This window comes from Amblyomma mixtum, chromosome 7 (genome assembly GCF_055824585.1).
Source record: "Amblyomma mixtum isolate Tamu chromosome 7, ASM5582458v1, whole genome shotgun sequence".
NCBI lineage: Eukaryota > Metazoa > Arthropoda > Arachnida > Ixodida > Ixodidae > Amblyomma > Amblyomma mixtum.
Window position 1 is genome coordinate 101872961 of NC_143018.1, and position 18890 is coordinate 101891850.

Here is an 18890-nt window from a genome sequence, read left to right on the forward strand (position 1 = left end):
CAACGGGCGCCTCCCCTTCCTTGACGTTCTTGTTGAAAGAACAAGAAGTGGTTTCGCGACGAATGTATACAGAAAGCCTACCTACACGGGTAAATATCTGAATTTTCATTCAGCGCACCCAATAGGACATAAACGATCGGTTTCCTCAGCGCTTTTTAATCGGGCCTTCATGATTTGCTCAAGCCCCCAAAAAACAGATCGTGAACTGAGGCACATACGGAAGAACCTTAAAGAAAACGGATACCCATCCCAAGTCCTCCGTTCGCAAGAACTACGCGCTGCAGCCCCTCCAACCGGAGAAAGAAGAGAAAAGAAAAAGCGTGCTGTAATTCCTTATGCCCAGGGTGTCAGCGAAACCTTATGCAGGATATTCGCTGCTTACGACGTCCAAGTGTCCCATGTACCATCCAGCAAGCTCCGAAATCATCTGGTACGAGTGAAAGACCCTTTAGAGAAGACAAGCTACCCTGGCGTCGTCTACAAAATTCCTTGAGAAGATTGAAGCGCTTCCTACATAGACGAAACTGGCAATTTCAGAATTCGGTTGAAGGGACACCAACGTGACGTTAAGAACAAAAAAGTGACTTCTAACGCTCTAGCAGAGCGCAATCAAGACACGGTCCACCTGATTGACTGGGATTCCGCACGGATACTTGAAACGGAAAAACTGTTATTTACCCGCCTACTGAAAAAATCATTACACATCCGAATGACAAGCGAGGCGATAAACAGGACGCGGGAAAATCTACCCCAGATGTACATGTGCTTTGTACGCAACAGCCTAACATCATAAGCAACGGCCCATCTCGTTTCATTTTCATTGTGAACAAGGCACCCGTAGCGGTGCCGAAACGTCAATGTGTTTATGCTTTATATGTTTTTCTTTTCCTCTGTGTCCTCGGCAGGTGCTGTTTTCTTCAATAAGCTCTACCTGAGCACGATGGAACGGTTTCTTCAGGCTTGACGTTCTTTGCCAGTTTAAAACACTTTCCAGCTTAAACCGGTAGTTTCCACTGGCTGCTGCCATGATGAGGAAAGGTCCACAAGAATGAGCCGGCATCTCTATATTCGTCGTGAACACAAAAATGTACCTTTAATACAGTTTTAGACTGAACCCCTGATGATATCTACTCGAGCCTTGAAATACCAAGCATGTTTCAAATAAATGCTTCAAGACCAGAAATACAGCCGACAAATAAACACCACAAAGGAAGAAAGGACGTACACGAGGCTGACTAACAACTCACTGTTTACGTACTTTGTCACTTTCTTACTCACTTTGTTCCTGTGTGGTGTTTATTTGTCGGCTGTATTTCTGGTCATGGTCCACCGACTAGCTCAGAAACGAATTCTTTTACAAATGCCTCAAGATGCCAGGACTACACATGTTGCTAAAATGAATCTGCCTTTGTCGTTGCACCCAGATTTAAATATATATATATATATATATATATATATCAATTTTGCAGGCAGTGAAAAGTCTCCACGGTTTTAGGACTCATGAATTATGCACATCTGTCAGTAACTCAGCAGAAAGCAAAAAAATTCAGATTTTCCTGCTGTTTCTCTTCTTCGTGCGCATGATTTCAGTGCGCGAAGCAACAGATAGCTGCGTCATCCGTTGGTGGACGGACTACACACAATTGTTCAGGAGTATTGAAAACTAGGCTTTGTGATATTATGTAATAATAGGTCAAGAGAGACATGCATACAGAAGAAAAAAGAATTGCCTCAAGGCACGTAGCTACTAACAGCTGAGATCCCAATCGCTGAGGCTTTGATGCCGGTTATTAAAACGAACCAGAAAGGAAACGCAGAGCGCTGACTTTTATGACGTCGCCAGATTTGACAGTAGAGCTGCACGCAATTTCAGGCCGGAATAAAACGTCAACACTATCTATGAAGAAAACGACGTATTTTGTCTTACTTTCAGCAATAGCATACACTAGAGTTCTACAGATTTCTGTGTAATGCATCGAGTGAAGTAGCGATTCGGAAACGGTTGGAAAGAAATATATCGTTACTAAGTAGAAAAACACAGCCTAGGCATGCTCGAGTGTCATTCCAACCTGGTAGTAAATTAACTTTAAGTGCGATCCGCTCGCCCTCAGGTGTCGCACTGCAAGCCTTGTGGCATGCGAGGAAGGAGTTGGCCCTGATTTCTGCTCAAAAGTGCGGCCCTTTGCCATCTCTTCTTGCAACTAAATGCACTGACAAGGCGTATGGAAGAAAAAGGCCTGTGGCAACCCCCCTTTATCCCCACCCCCTCGAAGCTCGCCTTTTCGAGAAACATGGTTAGCATTTCTCGGCTGGTGAAGCAGTAGAAGTCTCTGAGGGAAACGGTGGAAAGCCAGAAGCACAGCGCTTAAAGCTGGAAACGCCTTCGACTGCTCCAGGTCGTTTTCGGAAAATTTATGCTCAACAGGTGTACCGAAAGTCTTTGCAGTCTATTTGTATCGAGTAGTGTTTACAAGCGGCGTTAAGTGTCCTTTACTTGCAGCCATCATTCTCGCTAGCTACAACATCGAAAGATCAGTTTTCATTGCGGGCTTTTTTTATGTTTCGAAAGAAGACACAGTTTACAAATAACGTGTATTCGCTACAGAAATTGGAACATAGGGTTAACTACAGGATGAAATTACCTCATATTTTGGTCAATAAGTGAAATTAATTTCATTCGTAATAAAAGCGGCTGAGTCTATAAAATGAAGACGATTTTCAACGAACAACCATGGGTGTGGACAATCTAAATAATCCGATTTATAGTCTATTTGCTCTCAAAAGAAAATAGCGACAAACAGACTGATTGTAACTTTGGGAGCAGTTACTTCAAACGAGGTGTTATCTATACATACTTTGGCATAACGTTTTGGTGCGTGGTGGGCGGACAAAGAGAGGAAAGACAATTTCTCTGTCTGTATCGTCCCTTTATGCTGCAGAAGATCATAAAAAATGTCGTACCAACAAGCTCAACTTTAACTTTTCATTTTTTAAAGTCTTTTTCTGAAATAGAATGCGAAAATTTTCAGCTGCTCTGCTGCCTATTGTTTCTGTGCAAACATCTCGGGTCAAGGTTCCTTTACAGACGCGCCTACCTTAACTCTGAATGCGAAAAGTTTAAGATGGCGAGTACGCAAACTGTCACTTTTAAAAATTCTCTCAAAATAATTCAGCGTGAAATTATTTCGCGCATTATTGCGCCGACGACCTCTAAGTATACCGCACGTGTAAAAAATTGTAAAGACCCTCCTCCTTGTGCGGCTGTGTTAAAAATTGCCAATTTTTTTAAAAATTATACTGCAAGATTTTCTTTTTCATATTTATTTCTTACACTTGTCTACTACCTCCCTGCCGTCAAAGCACGTAGTAGAGTTTGTAGCATACTGCTTTTTTGCCGTGTTGTTTGCTTTCGTGGTATATATGCTCTTGCATGCGAATACTATTATCAGTACCGTAGGAAACACCCGCTGGCACAGAAAAAGTTGGTTAGTTAAAAGAAACTAACCCGTTGTTTTCCTCCCTTCTGTTTAAATATTAACTTTTCGTTGCAACAGAAGCTAAAAATGTGCAGTTAAAGAAGTCCATCTCGGAGCTGAATCAGTGCAATTAGATGCTTGCTTTCAACTCAGGTTTAGGCTTTCACTGCTGTTCTATATCTTTCAGGTACATTGTAACGAGTTGTGGTACCGCCTACATGCCTACCGCGTCTCTGCTCTTCATCGTAACCTGCTTGGGTGAATTTCTTCTCTCGGTGTATACCCTGGAAATCACCCATGTCTTCGGATGCAGAGTTCGTTCCTTAATCCTATCCATCATCTACCAAAAGGTGCGACTCTATATTCTTCGCTATCATCAGATGTGCAGCGGCTACTTTTCTCAGTGATCTAAAGTCGACCCCGTATTTCGCCAGCCGCACTCGACTTATCCGAACTCTTTCTCTCATGCCTACCAAACACGAGCTCTTCGCGGTATTCGACGACCTTTATAGATACAATAGGTTTGCAACCTCGTTGCCTCAGAGACCACCGCTTTCTATTGGTATTGCTACCTATATATCGCTGTCTGTCTACTGCTGTATATATTAAAGCAATAAAAACTTGAGTAACTCTTGGTAGTTGGGGCTTCCGAAAAAAAAAGTAGATATCAAAGGAGGTTTTTGTTTCCAAATAATAAACACTTCTGCGCTGATATTTTGTATATTTTTAGACATTTTGATATTTTATTCCTAAAGTGGGTTCAAGCTCCGAAAAGCAAGCAGCCAAACTTCTTTTTAGTCACCACAGAAATAGCGACACTTAACGCCCAAAATTAGCCAATGGTGGTCATAAATAGGTGTTTCTGCGCTTAATAGTTATGAAACTGTATATATCGCGCGTGCACTTCGAAAGTAACTTTACTTTAAGTAATCTGCGAATGTGTTCTGTCCACCTGTTGTCCTCTTCCCTTCTTGTAGGTAAAAAAGTATTGACTACTGGAGCTTACACTCCGACACATGCATGATTAACTGTTAACGAAGATAGAAAACCGCAGGAAATAGATGGGTTTGCTTAAATCTCCTAACCACTTCTTTTCCATCTTTCACCTGGTTGAAGTACTTTACTTTAATAGAGAAAAGAAAATAATTTGTATAGGATGTAAAAATATTATCAAATATGCCAACTATTTCTTTTTTGAAATAATACATATGGTGGGAAAGGGAAATGCTTAAAACGCGGCGATTTTAATAAGGTGCTGTCCTGACTGTTCGGGTAATCTGCGTCATTTTGGATTAATTCCAAATTAAGCACATTGAATCTGAATTTGAATGCAAACAATCCACATGGGCTGGAAAGAATGCACATGAGGTGACTGAAAGGAAAAACTATCAACATGGGCACGTGTTGCAAATATGGAATCCAGCAGACTTCAGTTTCCCTGATAAGACCGGATTCTAAATCGCTCTTTTTGACCCCTATTTAGAAAATCCCGCTAAGGTGGACACACTCTAAAGCAGGCGCTAATTGTTATTGCAGTATTCCTGCAAATTTTCGCCTTCTGTTCTAAAGGCGGTTAGAATTACTCCATGGTGTCAGTATGCTAAATTGGCCCTCGGTTAGCATGTCTAGACCCTTGGAAATAATAAAACGGCAGTGTGTAAGGCCCTGGACCTGCGCCATGGTAGAAAAGCTGCGCCTGACAAGGACAAAATCAGAATGAAATGTCTTCTTAAGTTTGCAGCCAAAAAACTTCACCAATTTCCTGTGGGACTCACACGCACTCATACCGTGGCATTCATCTCCCGACAGGTTACCGGAATGACCTCGCGCACTCGTGCTCTCTACCCGACTGGCCGCATCCTCTCCATGCTGGGCGTCGACTGCTTGCAGCTCTGCAATCTGATTTTCGTGGCGCCCGTGCCCTTAGTGGGCTTCGTGACGCTCCCCTTCGTCCTCTGGATGCTGGCCGTGAGGGTGGGCGCAGTTCCCGCGCTCTGCTGTGCTGCTTGGATGGTACTCGTCCTGAGCCTTCCCTTCATCGTGGCGCCTGTGCAGCAGCGAATATGGGTGAGTCTGCCCGAAGAGGAGTGTCTTGGGGTATGCCAGGCGCCAGCTGTAGAACATTCAGTTGAAGCATGTATGTAAGAAAAAGAGGCATGAGGCCTACTGCAAGTGTCAAACTTTGAGGATTCTAAACACAGAACACCGAGAAGGAACTCCTATTTGTCAGCAAATGAAGGGGTCCCGGTCGGAGATATCAACGGGATAGAGTTTAAAGCACCGTTCTCTAAAAATCCAGTGTCGGCGTTGCCAGCGTTGGAGTTGTGAGCGAGAAATTACTGGCAAGGCTCTTGCAGGTGGTCCCGAGAGAGCAACCTAAGAGGTAGGTGGGCCAATCATGTGACGTAACCTTGTGGTCTTATCACAACCTGAGAAGTACTTGAAGCTGGGCTTGTTGGTGCACATTCGTGAAAGACATGAGAGCGCAAAACGGCAACACGGCTCGCCCTGTTCCCTTACTCATCCGTGTTGCCATTTTGCGCTCTCATGTCTTTCGCGATTATCACAACCTGCCCACTGGGTATTTAGCAATTTCCCACCGTGCCAGATGGCAATTAAATTAATGATTGGTCGCTCGGGAAGAGTAACCTAGGGCGCACACAGCCCACAGCTGAGAGCAACTGCCATCGCAGTGCAGTGGCGCATCGCTTAAACGCTCCACCGCTGCACCAGGAGGCTATGGCGCCTCTCAGGAATCAATAAATGTAAAGTACCTTCCTTCATGTAGGGAAATATACCCATTACGCTGTTGCTTAGTATCTTTAAGGCGGAGATTAAGTCTGCCTTCCAAGTTTTATCCTCTTCTCTTGATGCCAGTGTGTTCTCTGGAAGGCAAGCTGAATGCATGGATAATTGTTTTCCTAAATGCTTCCGTAAGTATTTAAAATTGCATAATAGTATATGTGTTACCTTTTAATTTTTTTACAAGCGCTTGAACCGTGTCTTGTAGAACACCGCTTCTTCGCGCAATTTTCTAATTTTGGAAGAGATGAGGAACTTATTACATCAATAAAATAAATATCGCTAGATCAAAGCCTTGGCGGGAGATGTCTCCTGCCTCCGATGTTTCTTTTTCGGGACCTTACGCTGCTTACTGGAAAACTTCCATTGGACTCTGCGCGTAAGCCTCAAAAACTGATCCTAGTACGTAGCTTTGAATATGTCAGAACAGTTCGTTAGAATAACAAACTTCTTTTGGACGCAATGGTGGATAAAGTTAGGCTCTTTCAACATACGTTTCATAAATGAGTCTCCAGGATGATGTCCCATGTTAGCCTGATTGGTAATTTGGGGCACGGAGCATATAAAGTGTGAAAAGTAGGCGCTTTCTGTAATTTAAACGTCAAGTGAAAATTTCAGCTGTTTGTGCCCTCAAAGCAGCTGCATTGATAGCTTTGGTAGCCAATAAAATCACAAAAAGTATGTTGCAGGGAAAAAAAGAATGAGTAATGGTCAGCATGACCAGATGTTTGCGCAAGATGTTCCGACATCCGGTTCATATTGGCACATCCGTAGGTGCGGACTACAAAGAGTGCTCCTAGTGCTGTCGCGAAAAACTCTTCGGCTGCGCTTATGCCAGCAGTCCTCTGTATATATTTCTCCTCTTTCGGAATACATCCTTATGTTCCATTAAATTGGAGACGAGGGCTAACGCGCCAGACAAAGCAGAATTCTGCAGCAGCCTCCCATGTTCCTCAGCCTTGCTTAGCGACGGTAATGCTCCACTAGTGTACTCCACCTCGACCGCCATCCCTTCCCACCCTTGTGCTCCCGGGATTTCTTGCACAAATGACAGGGTTGATGTAAGAACTGGATCGCCATGTGTGAGGTTGTTAGTGCATTCAACTGGCGGGATCCTAATTTTTCACCTTCTGCCTGGAGGGAACGGCAGGGGAGGGGGGGGGGTGGTTCGTGACTGACGAGGACGACGTCTTTACTATTTGGAACCTCTGCAGGCAGATGGACCATGGCCTTTTTGGTAAATGTGTGAGTTGCCAGCCACAACTGAAAAGGACGTCACAGGTCGCGCACAAACATAACGGTAGTCACACGTGGTGTGTGCAATATCAGAGCGCGAAAATGTTGGGCATATGTTTAAAGGCATTGCGTACGACGATTTCAATTCCTTCGTGCATAAATAATCTGTCGTGGTTGACAGGATCATCGAGTATTGTCGATGTTTTGAATAAGTGAAGAGCCGTCGCTTTACCAAGCCGCTCATCAGTCGGCGGAATTCAGGTGCGCCATCGTCGAGCCCTCACCCTATGCCACTGTGGCTGATGCCGCCATGTTACTCAAACTGTGCTCTGCGTGCTGGAGGCCATGTCGCTTGTGGCTTTTTAGCCACTAGGATATGACTCATTTAAGGAAGTACCCCTCTTTCAGGCGGTTGACCGGCTAGGATTCACAAATCTGGGACTCCACCCTGTTAATGCTATAAGTGCCCAAGACATCCATCCTGTATCTCTACACACACATGGTGGTAACCTCTCCGAGTGGAAAACACCCGATCACGGACTTATGTGTTTAAGTATCGGCGACTGGGCCACATCTCTCGACAATGATAAAGCACATGTTCATTGACATGCCGCCGCTCTTCGGATTTCGCTACTTTCCGCCATTATCAGTCGCCATCAGACCCGCACCTTTGTAAAACTTCAAGATCCTTCGTTAAGGCACGTTTATCCCTCCAGCGCTGCCAATCTCTATCGCCCCAGCCATGGCACACCTCGTCTCCTTCCACGAGTTCTCACAAAAAAATCGAATCCGCATTTCTACCTCAGTATCTCCTAGGACCATAAGGTCACCGTTTAGAAAACATTATGCTAGAAAGGAGAACTTTCTCACCACCACGAAAACAACTATCCACCTCGGACGCAATAAACCGGAGGAGAATACTAACAAATATCGTAATCTTCCCATTTTGAAACGACATTACTCACACAAAATACGCAGGTTACTGCCATTGGTGCAGAGCAAGCCCCAGGCTCTATTATACTTCTTGGGATTACCAACACCAAAAATTTGTCCACGCTGGGTTTTAAGGATTATGACAATGGACCTGTTGGAAATCATTAAAAATTTGTATGATGAGGCTGCAAGATTTCTTTGGAGATAGTCCACAACGGATGAGGTCATTCATGAAGGGCTATGAAATTTTTATCTCTTCGGAAGATTAGAGGCTGATTTGCATGACATACAAGTTGGAGATGAAAACACGTTCATTGCGCGTGCGAAAACGTGGTCTAATAACTAATCTAAGTGGCTTTACGAACGTGATTCGTGTGATGGTAGCACAGACGACTGCAGTGCAGTGATCCAGATGGATGAAATATTCAGTGGCATTTCCAAAGGTCCGAAGCTCCAATTCTTCTGCTTTCAACATTTGATTTCTCTAGTCTTGCCATTACCTAGCTATACTGGACTTCACAAACGTTTTCACCGACCTTTGTATAAGGGCACGTAAGAACACACCAGATCAGCAGTACTTCCCATATAAACCGGTTATTGTTACATGCTGCTATGGCTGCACAAATGTAGCAAACAAGCACTGGATCGATGAAGACCTTACGCAACATGTTTGAGCTGTTTGCTTCCTAGATTTTATAATTGAATCTTTTAGTTATACAATATTTTTCCCTCACGTGGTTCGGGCCCTGAGAGTCTCGAAACGTGAATGGATGAACGTAGTATCGGTGAAATGTCACGTCAGTGGCTACACAGGCACACTGCATGGACACGAAGTGCATCAACTTTACAAATCACAAATTACTGAATTAGCTTCACCTCACCAAAACATGATTCAACCTTGTCAGTTTTCCTTCAAGTATAGTTACTGAGGTAATCCGATAAGCTGAGTGTGAAAAAAATTCGCCGTAAAACAAGACATATGTGCAACAGTATAGCAGCTGCCTTCTGGCCATATTTAATCACTAACAGCTCTCACGAGGGGATATGCAACTCCTCTTTAAAAGCAGTGCCGCTTGGAAACGGATTGCCGAAGTTTACGTTTACCTAACGAAGCCGTGCTGCACAGAACAAGTACGCGTTATTAACGGCAATGCATTTTGGTAAGGATGGAGCACACCTAGTCGGAGCCAGGCGCGTTTTTGATAAGCCTATTGACAACTTCGTAGTACTGAGGCACCATTACATTACTTAAAATTGACCTGGAAACGTTTGAGGCTGAGCAGGCATTTCTAACATAAAGAGCTACAGTGTGTAATGAGGCCAGTTTTGGTACGCCTATGAACCAAAGCTCTACCAAATACTCAAAGCCAGTTGTACATCCAAGAGAGCCTTTTGCGAACGTGGAGAACCGCGCGCTTCTTTGCATGTCTCTCCGCAGATTCGTGCCCAGGCTGCTCGCGAGGAGCGCCTGAAAGCTACCTCGGACCTTCTGTCCACCATTCGCGTGGTGAAGATGTACGCCTGGGAGGACGCATTGCAGGAAAGCGTGCTGCGCGCCCGCCTTGCCGAGCAGAAGTGGCTGATCAGGGTGAACCTGCTGGATGCTGTGATGGACTCTGTGTACAGCTCGTCCAGCTCTGTGGTAGGCACTGCAACAAAGAAACAAAACTCGAAAGAAAAGCTTCCGTAGCGAGGGAAAATCGTCAACCGCTGGAAGATAGACTTTTCAGCAACAAATGAATGTTTGCGCAACATATATAGCGAGCAGATTTGCTACCGTGCCATGTGGCGCTGGCTAAGGCTGCATCTCATGCGAACAGATTTCAAAGACTAATGCATTTTGATTTGCTTGCATGGATATTTTTTCAGTGTGAAGCAATATATACTCTGGTGTTGGTTAAGCTTCCTTGAGACGTGAAGTATTGCTGATTTCCGGCCATGTTCTGGCTTTCATGCACTCCCAGTCGAAAAAACAAGTGAAAAATTTCTCTCTTGACCAGAGACTTTTGCTTAATTTTTTCCGTAAACTTCTAGTAAACAAATTGTTTCGAGATAAGAAGAAAATTTATATTCAGTAGTATGCGCTGTCCCTTGTAGCGACAGAACTAAAAACAAATACGACAATGGAACGGAAAAATACAATATAACAGAAAACATTATCGTTACGGGAAAGTAACAACATATCTGGTTGTACTTTTGGCAGAATTCTGCTGTTTTTTTGCTTGGCTGATTGAAATTACTTTGCCGCTTTCGCTGTGGGCACTGCTTTGCTACTGACAAAGGGGGCATAAAGATCGGTCAAGATGCCATAAATCAGCTTTTAAACTTCAGGCTCGCCGTCTTGTAGATATGAGGGCTAACGAAGTTGTTAGTTTTATTACAATAATGACACTAGTTTCATAGCTTTGAAATATCTCTAGTGTTGGTGACCGAAAACAAGCTACACTTCGAGGACCAAATACAAACATGATGGCTTGTGTTTTTGTTTTCCAGAGCAACCATGCCATTCCGTTTGAACATGTACGGTACATGGAAATGAGCGCACTGTATCTTTGGGCCTTTGAACTTATCACTCAGAACGCCGCCTCTGCTCGAACACCACAACAAGGACAAATGCGTGATGTCATGATGTATCTCTGAATTGGCGTTTTGAGTTATAGATTTGTGTCAGTACGGTTAATAAGAATCATGGTTATTAAGTTGCAGCCCACAAATGAGAATGAAGGCCTCGCATGGTGCATGTTTTCAATGTCTACATGTGATTTCATGACAGAAGTAATTAATGACAGTGATATAGACTCATTAATTCTACCGAACGGTCAAATTCCAAGCAAACGTTGTCGGACGAAAAAAGTTACCCCACGGTTACGTTTTTGTAACGCGAATTCGAGCGACAGCTGGGATGTCGCCCAATGCCTATGCAAGTCCCAGTGTTTAGTAACTCCGGGCGCGCGTTTAGGATGTGTTACCTTTTTGCCGCTACCACCGCAATAGTACCACGAGTAAGGTTTCTGAATGTCTTGCGATCTCACAAGTGTCGTCATCATGTTCGGCACATTCAGTAACTGACCTTCTGACCAGTGGGCCGGGCACGTTGTGATGTCATTATGTGTAACGCGACTGCACACAAAACAATCAGCGTTCCTCGTTGTCCTGAAGCCATGTGTGATGTCACTTCAGTCGGACCAGTGATCGTGATGTGTCACGCCAAGGACACCGCCACCGCATAAACGAGAAACGTAGCTTTAAGTCCATGCTATAAAGGGCGAAGTACTTACGGTATCTCTCACCCTATATAGGCTAAGAGGAGTTCGACGAGGAAGCACGGAAGGCGGGAATGGCAAGCTTTACTTTAAACTTCCTTATATGGGGAAAATGAGGGCACGTAGAGTTGTCACAAGAGTAAGGAAAAGTTGGCAGTAGAGTTATTTCAACCATTTTATAAAGATGGTCACTTCAGCCCGTCAACGCCCGTGCGGCTTTGAAGAGCGTATTTTAAAAATGCCAAATCTTACCGACGAGCTCTCTCTACACTTGGGAAATTGGGTTCGTATTTGTTCAGCCTCAAACAAAATCTTAGCCTCATCGTTGGTTCTGCTGCGGAGAATCTTGGTTCCGTCAAATCATGCGTCAGGCCCACAGGCATCCATATTTACCAGTCTGAGCATCAACAGCATTAACTGGAACTGACAATGTACTGAACACCTCGCGTCACGATTCGTAGCTTCATTAGCGTTCATGACTAAATACAACGGTCATTTTCTCTTGCAGCTCATGATTATCCTCTTTGCTGCGTTGTATTTTTTGGAGCCTCAAGTCGTCTTGAGCCCGGCGCTGTCCTTCACCTGTGTTTCTTTGATATCCATGACTGATCTGACAATGAGCGGATGTGGCCAGTTGCTGAGAGTTTCGAATCAGGTAATTACGAGCCAAAGAGGAAGGTGCTTCTTGTTTAAACACGTTTTTTTGCATGCCTGAGCATTTGGTTTACCTTAGTCATGGTTCAAATATTAGATTGGACTGCTGCAGTGTATTTGTCCAGCAGGAGCGATTTGTAGTTGATGTATTTGATTGCTTACCTCCGAAACTTAGAAACTAGTGAGCGTAAAAACTATTGGTTGATCGGGAAGCTGTTACCAAGTGCTCGGCGCATTATAAGAAATCCCTCTTCCTCTAAATCTTACGGTTCATTTACTTTGCATCAGTTTGCTACTAGAGGTTTTTCGTTTACGCCTGTGTGCACACGGTCAAATTAACTTCTGTTTCCTGCATTCGCGTTTCGCTGCTTATTTTTATCTTATTTACCGTGTATCGTTTTGTTTCCTGCCAGGCACTGCCCCTCAAGCCATCAATGGCTTTGGCAGGCCTGAATATATATATATATCTATTTTATTTTTTCATAGTAATAAAATATTATGATTATTATAATGTATTAATTTTACTGCCACAAGACCATGCTAGCTCGTCTTGGGCTATGCGATCCAGCTTGTTTTTCTTCGAAAGGTCTCATCAATTAGGAAGCATTTTAGCGATGTGCGTAATTGCTGCTTTTAATCAACGTACGTTATTTTCAGAAATATGTTTCTTATTTAAACAGACCAGAGCTGAAAGGCATGTCATTGTGCATTGATGTAGAGTGCCTCCCTGCCAACGCATCCACTTAGCTTTGTAGGAGTTGTTTTTTTATTGAGATACACTGTTTTGTTCATCAAAGCTTGCATAGAGCTCTAGGACGGACACTGAAAAAATAAATTCCTCGTTCAAACGAGACGCCTGCTCCCGACGACTTCATTCGCGATCTCGCGGCCCAGAGGGCCTAAAATGCTGGATTTCTACATAGCAGAGCGCCACGGGTTTCAGCCTGTTTGACAAAATAGCATTGCTGTCACCATCATAAGCAGTGCAGCTGGAAAGCGAAGGAAGCTAAATGGATAATTTCGGCAGACAAGTGCACATGTAACTTACTATGGTTGTAATCACAGTTTAAGCATCAAATGCATCTATGTCCCATTCATCGCGAAAAACCTGCGGTGGACCTAACGCTGAACGTCAAGAATAATTTGTCCGGAACATTACGAAACTGTCTAGCACAATGGTATCCCGCAAAAAAAAAAAACGTAATCAAGCTTCGATCGCTATACACACCAGAGCCGAAATAAATGAGCTTTGTTAAGGGATAACTTGCACCATTCGGCCATCGCAGCAGCCTCTCGCGCTGAGCATTCGAACTGGCAGCCTCTCACTGTGTGGGCTGGAAATCATCGTTTTATCGTCAACACCTTAGTTCTGCGCCACAAATGTTTGCTGAGCCATTGAAAATGAGGAAAATGCTATGGCTCGTCAAACAGCGACAACGGCGTGCAACTGTGAGCACACTCGCCAGAACAAAAAATAAATGTGCTTAACATGGCGGCTCATGGAGCACCACACGAAAGCAGGCAGGAAGATCTTTCAGGCTGCTGAGCTAAAGAAAGGCCAACTAAAGCGGGCGAAGTTGTTACTTTGTTCAGCAGCTAAAGCCGGGGGCTTATACCGTTCTGCGGCAACCACCTATGCGCCGTCCCCGAAAGCGGCACATGTTTCCAGTCATGAACTTCAAGCTTGCGTGTACTCTGGATGAGGAGAAAGATTGGTGGTGTTGAACACACGAGTCCACCTCTTTGTGTCCGCACGTTTTTACAGATACTCTTGGAAAGAAATCAGCCAAAAATTTAAAATTAGGCAGCAAAAGCTGATGTCTTAACTGTGTTCGACAGCAGGCTACATTGGTGCCCAACCCGGAGCATATCTGCATGGCACTTGCAACCACTGTGGGTTTTTATCGCATTGTCAAAGCAGAGTAGGCGAAGAAAGAGTGCAAGGCAGAAGAAAACCGGTCAACAAGGGACATTCTAAAAACGTTAAAGAATATTAAAAAGCAGGTTGTAACTTAAAGACTCCTATTCTCGCCATCAAGACTCACGTTACTGTAACTTCAAAATCTATCATCGGCAGCACTGGCTGAAAACAAACCATTAGGCTACCGCCGCAGGACTGGTGGCAATTCGTCTAGATGGTATCTGCGCAAAAACTTCTGGTGATTCAGCTTACACAGTGTAGATGGATCGTCGGATCCATCTACAACATCTAGATGGATGCGGATCGTACGCGCATATTCTAATTTTTCGCAGTTTTATGCTCACACGTGTTCACAAAGTCCACTCCGCTCAAGTAATAACTGCTGAGTTTAGATGAGTGATAGAGTGCAGTGTAGTGTAAACAGCATTTTACTCTGCATATAACTGACTTACTCGGTGTCAGATATCCGCACTTGCTAATTGATTGCTGTTTCCTCCGCAGTATGCTGACATGAACTGTAGGAATGATTTCCAGGCTTTATTTTTTTCCTTCGGTCACGAACGCCCCACCTGCACACACAAAATTGGTGACACATCTCAAAACCGCCGCTGAGAAACATCTTTGGGGAGAAAATAGAGAGGTGCAATTAGTACACAACGATTTCGAAGATGACATTGCTGGTAACTTCCCACTTTTCTAACGATTATACCAATATGTTGCTTTTTTGTGCAGCACTGGACTGCATTTATTTTGAGCATATAGGATCGCATATTCTCTACCATGATCTAAGATATTGTGACAAGAAAAAAGATAGCTCGCTTATCTATCAAACACTTATGCTGAACGGAATCAAAGATTCCAGGCCTACGTTACTTATTTTCCAATACTGGTTTTATCCTGGATCAATTCTTTTATATTTTAATGGTGACCAGGAATTATTCGCGCAGAAACAAAGAGCGGTAGGACCGAGCTCATGTCTGGAATTTGTACGGGTACGCTTAAAGAACGATGTATACAAGGTTGGTTTGAATTGGTTAGGTAGGGTATAGTCCATTACAAGCACCTCCTGGAACTAAACAGAACTGCTCATCGTCACTCTTTTTTTTTCTGCAAAAGCCCGGGACGCTAGGAAACACAAGAAGAACATGGATTGTGCGTTTTTATTTTGTTTTTGTGGCAAGCTTCGCCTTCTAACATTGTGACTGACGTGGAAGATAAGGTGTATAGAAATTATTTTCAGTGACAATCGGCTTCAATGTTAAAAACTAAAATCGAGAGGTTAAATGCGGGGCTAGGTAATTAGATGTTTTATTTTGGACAAATAATTGCACTTGGGGACTCCACAGAGAGCTAAGTGGTCAGAACAAAACTAACTTTCGGAGCATGTCAAGTTTTGAAGGACGCATGGCCGAGAATGAAGTATATGTGACGCAGTCGTTTTCCTGTTCAGGCCTTAGTCGCCCTCAAACGCATTGCCGGATTTTGTAACGCCAAAGAAATGGACGAAGAAAGGCAAAGCAAAAAATCTTCGCATGTGAACGGAGTTGGTAAGTTTTAATACCCTCCATAGGTCGGCATAAACGGAGTGCTACACGGAGCGCAATCTTTGTTTTGTATGGGGAACGTTTCAAAAATCGCACATTCATCTAATAAGGTTTGCCTGACGACAGGTTTTTGCGCAAGTTAGGTAATTGGAATTCGAGATCAGTAGGCCACATTGACTGCGTGGCTTGGGCAGTCACGAGCATTTTTATGGCCAGAAAACTATCTTTAGTGCTGTTATTTGAACTCTGCTCTCTGTTTGATCGAACGGTGTCGTCTTGCAGCTTGTCTGTCAGCACAGACCCCGGCGCATACCGGCATATGGCTTGTGCGAACATCCAGCTGTCAAGGTGCAACTGATAACTTGAGAACAAGCTCCAAACAAAAATGCCACAGTTTCCGGCAGACAGGCCGCACCCGATGTACAGTCGGCAAAGATCAAGTTTCCGTGAAGATTGCTTTGCAGGATTGGAGAACCCCAGTAGTTAATTCTCAGGGGCCCGGTGTGGATTCGTTGCTAAAATGGTATGGCGCGTGCTGAATGCCATTATCCCGCCTCTAGACGCAAAAATAGCCGTTCATTTGTACGCCCACCGATTACTCGTCATTGTATACGGAAGTTTCACTGCAATTCTCAATGTCGTCCCTACACGTCCGCCAGCCAGATTTAGTCAAACTCCTGGCGATAACACGACAAGGCATCGATTTACAGTATTTCACCAACCACTCGTACATTTCTGTGTAATTTCATGTTCTTCAAATTTAGATACAGACTGTTGCCAGTAACCATACGCGCAACCAGACAGCCACGCAATGGCAAGATGAGCATAGCGTGAGTATGAAAACACTTCTTGATGAAATCAAGTACGGCAATATTTGAAAAAAACATACCGTACAGTACGCACCAATAGGTTTCGGTTTATGGAGGTTTAACGTCCCAAAGCGACAAAGGCTATGAAGGACGCCGTAGTGAAGGGCTCCGGAAATTTCGACTACCTGGGGTTCTTTAACGTGAACCGCGGCCGCGATCGAACCCGCGTGTTTTGGATCAGCAGCCGAGAGCCATAACCTCTGAGCCACTGCGGCGGCTCCCAATAGATAGCCAGCAAAGCATAAAATTATTCTGATTTCTGCATATATATGCATAGTGTATAACGCGTAGTGTATAACGTAAATTACGGTAGTTGCATTACGCGAAGTTCTAATGCACAAGAGAAGAGTTGCTCTTCAGGACTGCCTAAGATGAACTGGACGTTCCGACACACTTGACTACAGCCTTCATTAAATATGCGAGATGTATCAGGGAAGCCCTAATTGTCAAAAATAGGTTTTTTAAGGTAAAAATATTGCTTTTTCAGAGTAGTGTTACCAGTGCCGGCTGACTCCAGAAAACCGGTGAATCGCTTTAAGTAGAATGTCCTTGCGGGCAAGTTGGTTCATTGCAGAGAAGATTAGTACCGAGCGAATGGGACAGGGCAGGAGAACGAGGAACACAGACGCCTGCGCCTGTGTTGTCGTCTGTGTTCCTCGTTCTGCTCTCCTGTCCCATTCGAGCAGTACTACTCTTTTAGTTTTATGTAGGAAGCGGAATGACTAATCGTTACTGATTAAGTTTTTGACTGTTAGAGTTAGGCGCCTGGCTGAAATTAGAGGTTTTTAGCTGGCCGTTAGCAAGAGCCACATAAGTTCTTAAAATTTAGAAAACGCGATTACCCTTTATGCTGTGGCTCCACAAAATTTGGACTTTTTGACTAGTGAAGTGCCCTATTGTCGGATACAACTTAAGTCTGCAGTGAACCTCCGCAGACATTCAGCCTACGCGCATAGAATTCCTCCACGACGGAAAAGTAGTCCGCTGCTAAAACGTTTCTTATTACGTAAACAAGAAGCTTAGCACAAAAAAAATATGACCTTTACAACTTTGATACGTGGATTGTTTGATATATTCAAACATTAAAAAGCCGACTTAGTTTGCAGTTACGACTGGACTGCAGGGTAATACAGGACGGCGGCGGACCGCGGCCCAGTGTTAGCAACTGCTGTTTTTTTAAGTTGTATCCTACTATACAAAGCTTGCTTTGCCTGCATGCTTTTGGAAAGCAGATCTATTTTAGAACGATGCAGCCAGACTTTGTCGAGCCACAACACCGAGGATAATAGCGTTTTCGAAATTCTTAAAGCGGATCAACTATCACTAACGACCGGCTACAAATTTCCAATTGCAACCAGTTGCCCAGCTCTTATAGTTAAAAAGTTAGTGATAAGAAATTGGTTAACCAGCTTACTCCTTTAGACAATGCTCCGGCTTTCCGGTGTCCGGCAATGCTGGCAACACTATACCACAAAAGTCATATTTTGAAGCAAAAAGCTTCGCTAGGCTAGTCAACACCGAGGCTACAGTGGGCCCCATCGTCAGATAAAGCCACAGGTGAGCATGCGCGAACTGCGTGACGTCACGGTTGACACCGAACCGCGCCGTAAGGGAAGGAAAATGAAAAGAAAATTGGTTTTGAAGGAACGGAAAGGACGCATGTGTCGCATATCTCGGTGGATACCTTGAAACGCGCCGTAAGGGCCTTAAGGAAAATGAAATGAAATGAAAATTGGTTTTAAGGAAAGGAAATGCCTGTCTCTCATATCTTGGTGTACACCCGAAAGGAGTGACGTCACACGCTGCACAAATAAAAATAAAGAAAAGACAAGCAGTGCATGAGGAACCTCTCATATCTCGGTGGACGCCTGAACAGCGCCGTAAGAAAAGGAAAATTAAAAGAGAATTGGTTTTAAGGAAAGGAAACGAATCTTGCCTCTCGCATACCTCGGTGGATGCCCGAACCGCGCCGTAAGGGCCTTAAAGAAAACTAAATGAAATGAAAATTGCGTTTAAGGAAAGCAAATGCCTGTCTCTCATATCTTGGTGTACACCCGAAAGGAGTGACGTCACACGCTTCACAAATGAAAATAAAGAAAAGACAAGCCGTGCATGAGGAACCTCTCATATCACGGTGGACGCCTGAACCGCGCCGTAAGAAAAGGAAAATTAAAAGAGAATTGGTTTTAAGG

The 18890-nt window shown here is 44.0% G+C and overlaps 1 protein-coding gene across 1 annotated transcript in view; it reads left to right on the forward strand.

Annotated features, from left to right (window-relative positions):
• Positions 1–18890, forward strand: part of LOC149337029 (ATP-binding cassette sub-family C member 3-like) — a 93409-nt gene that overhangs the window by 27048 nt on the left and 47471 nt on the right. The window contains exons 8-12 of the mRNA XM_089554801.1: positions 3664–3826; positions 5286–5543; positions 9886–10089; positions 12219–12365; positions 15736–15832. Of these exons, the coding sequence (XP_089410927.1) occupies positions 3664–3826; positions 5286–5543; positions 9886–10089; positions 12219–12365; positions 15736–15832 (869 nt within the window). The remainder of the gene's footprint in view (positions 1–3663; positions 3827–5285; positions 5544–9885; positions 10090–12218; positions 12366–15735; positions 15833–18890) is intronic.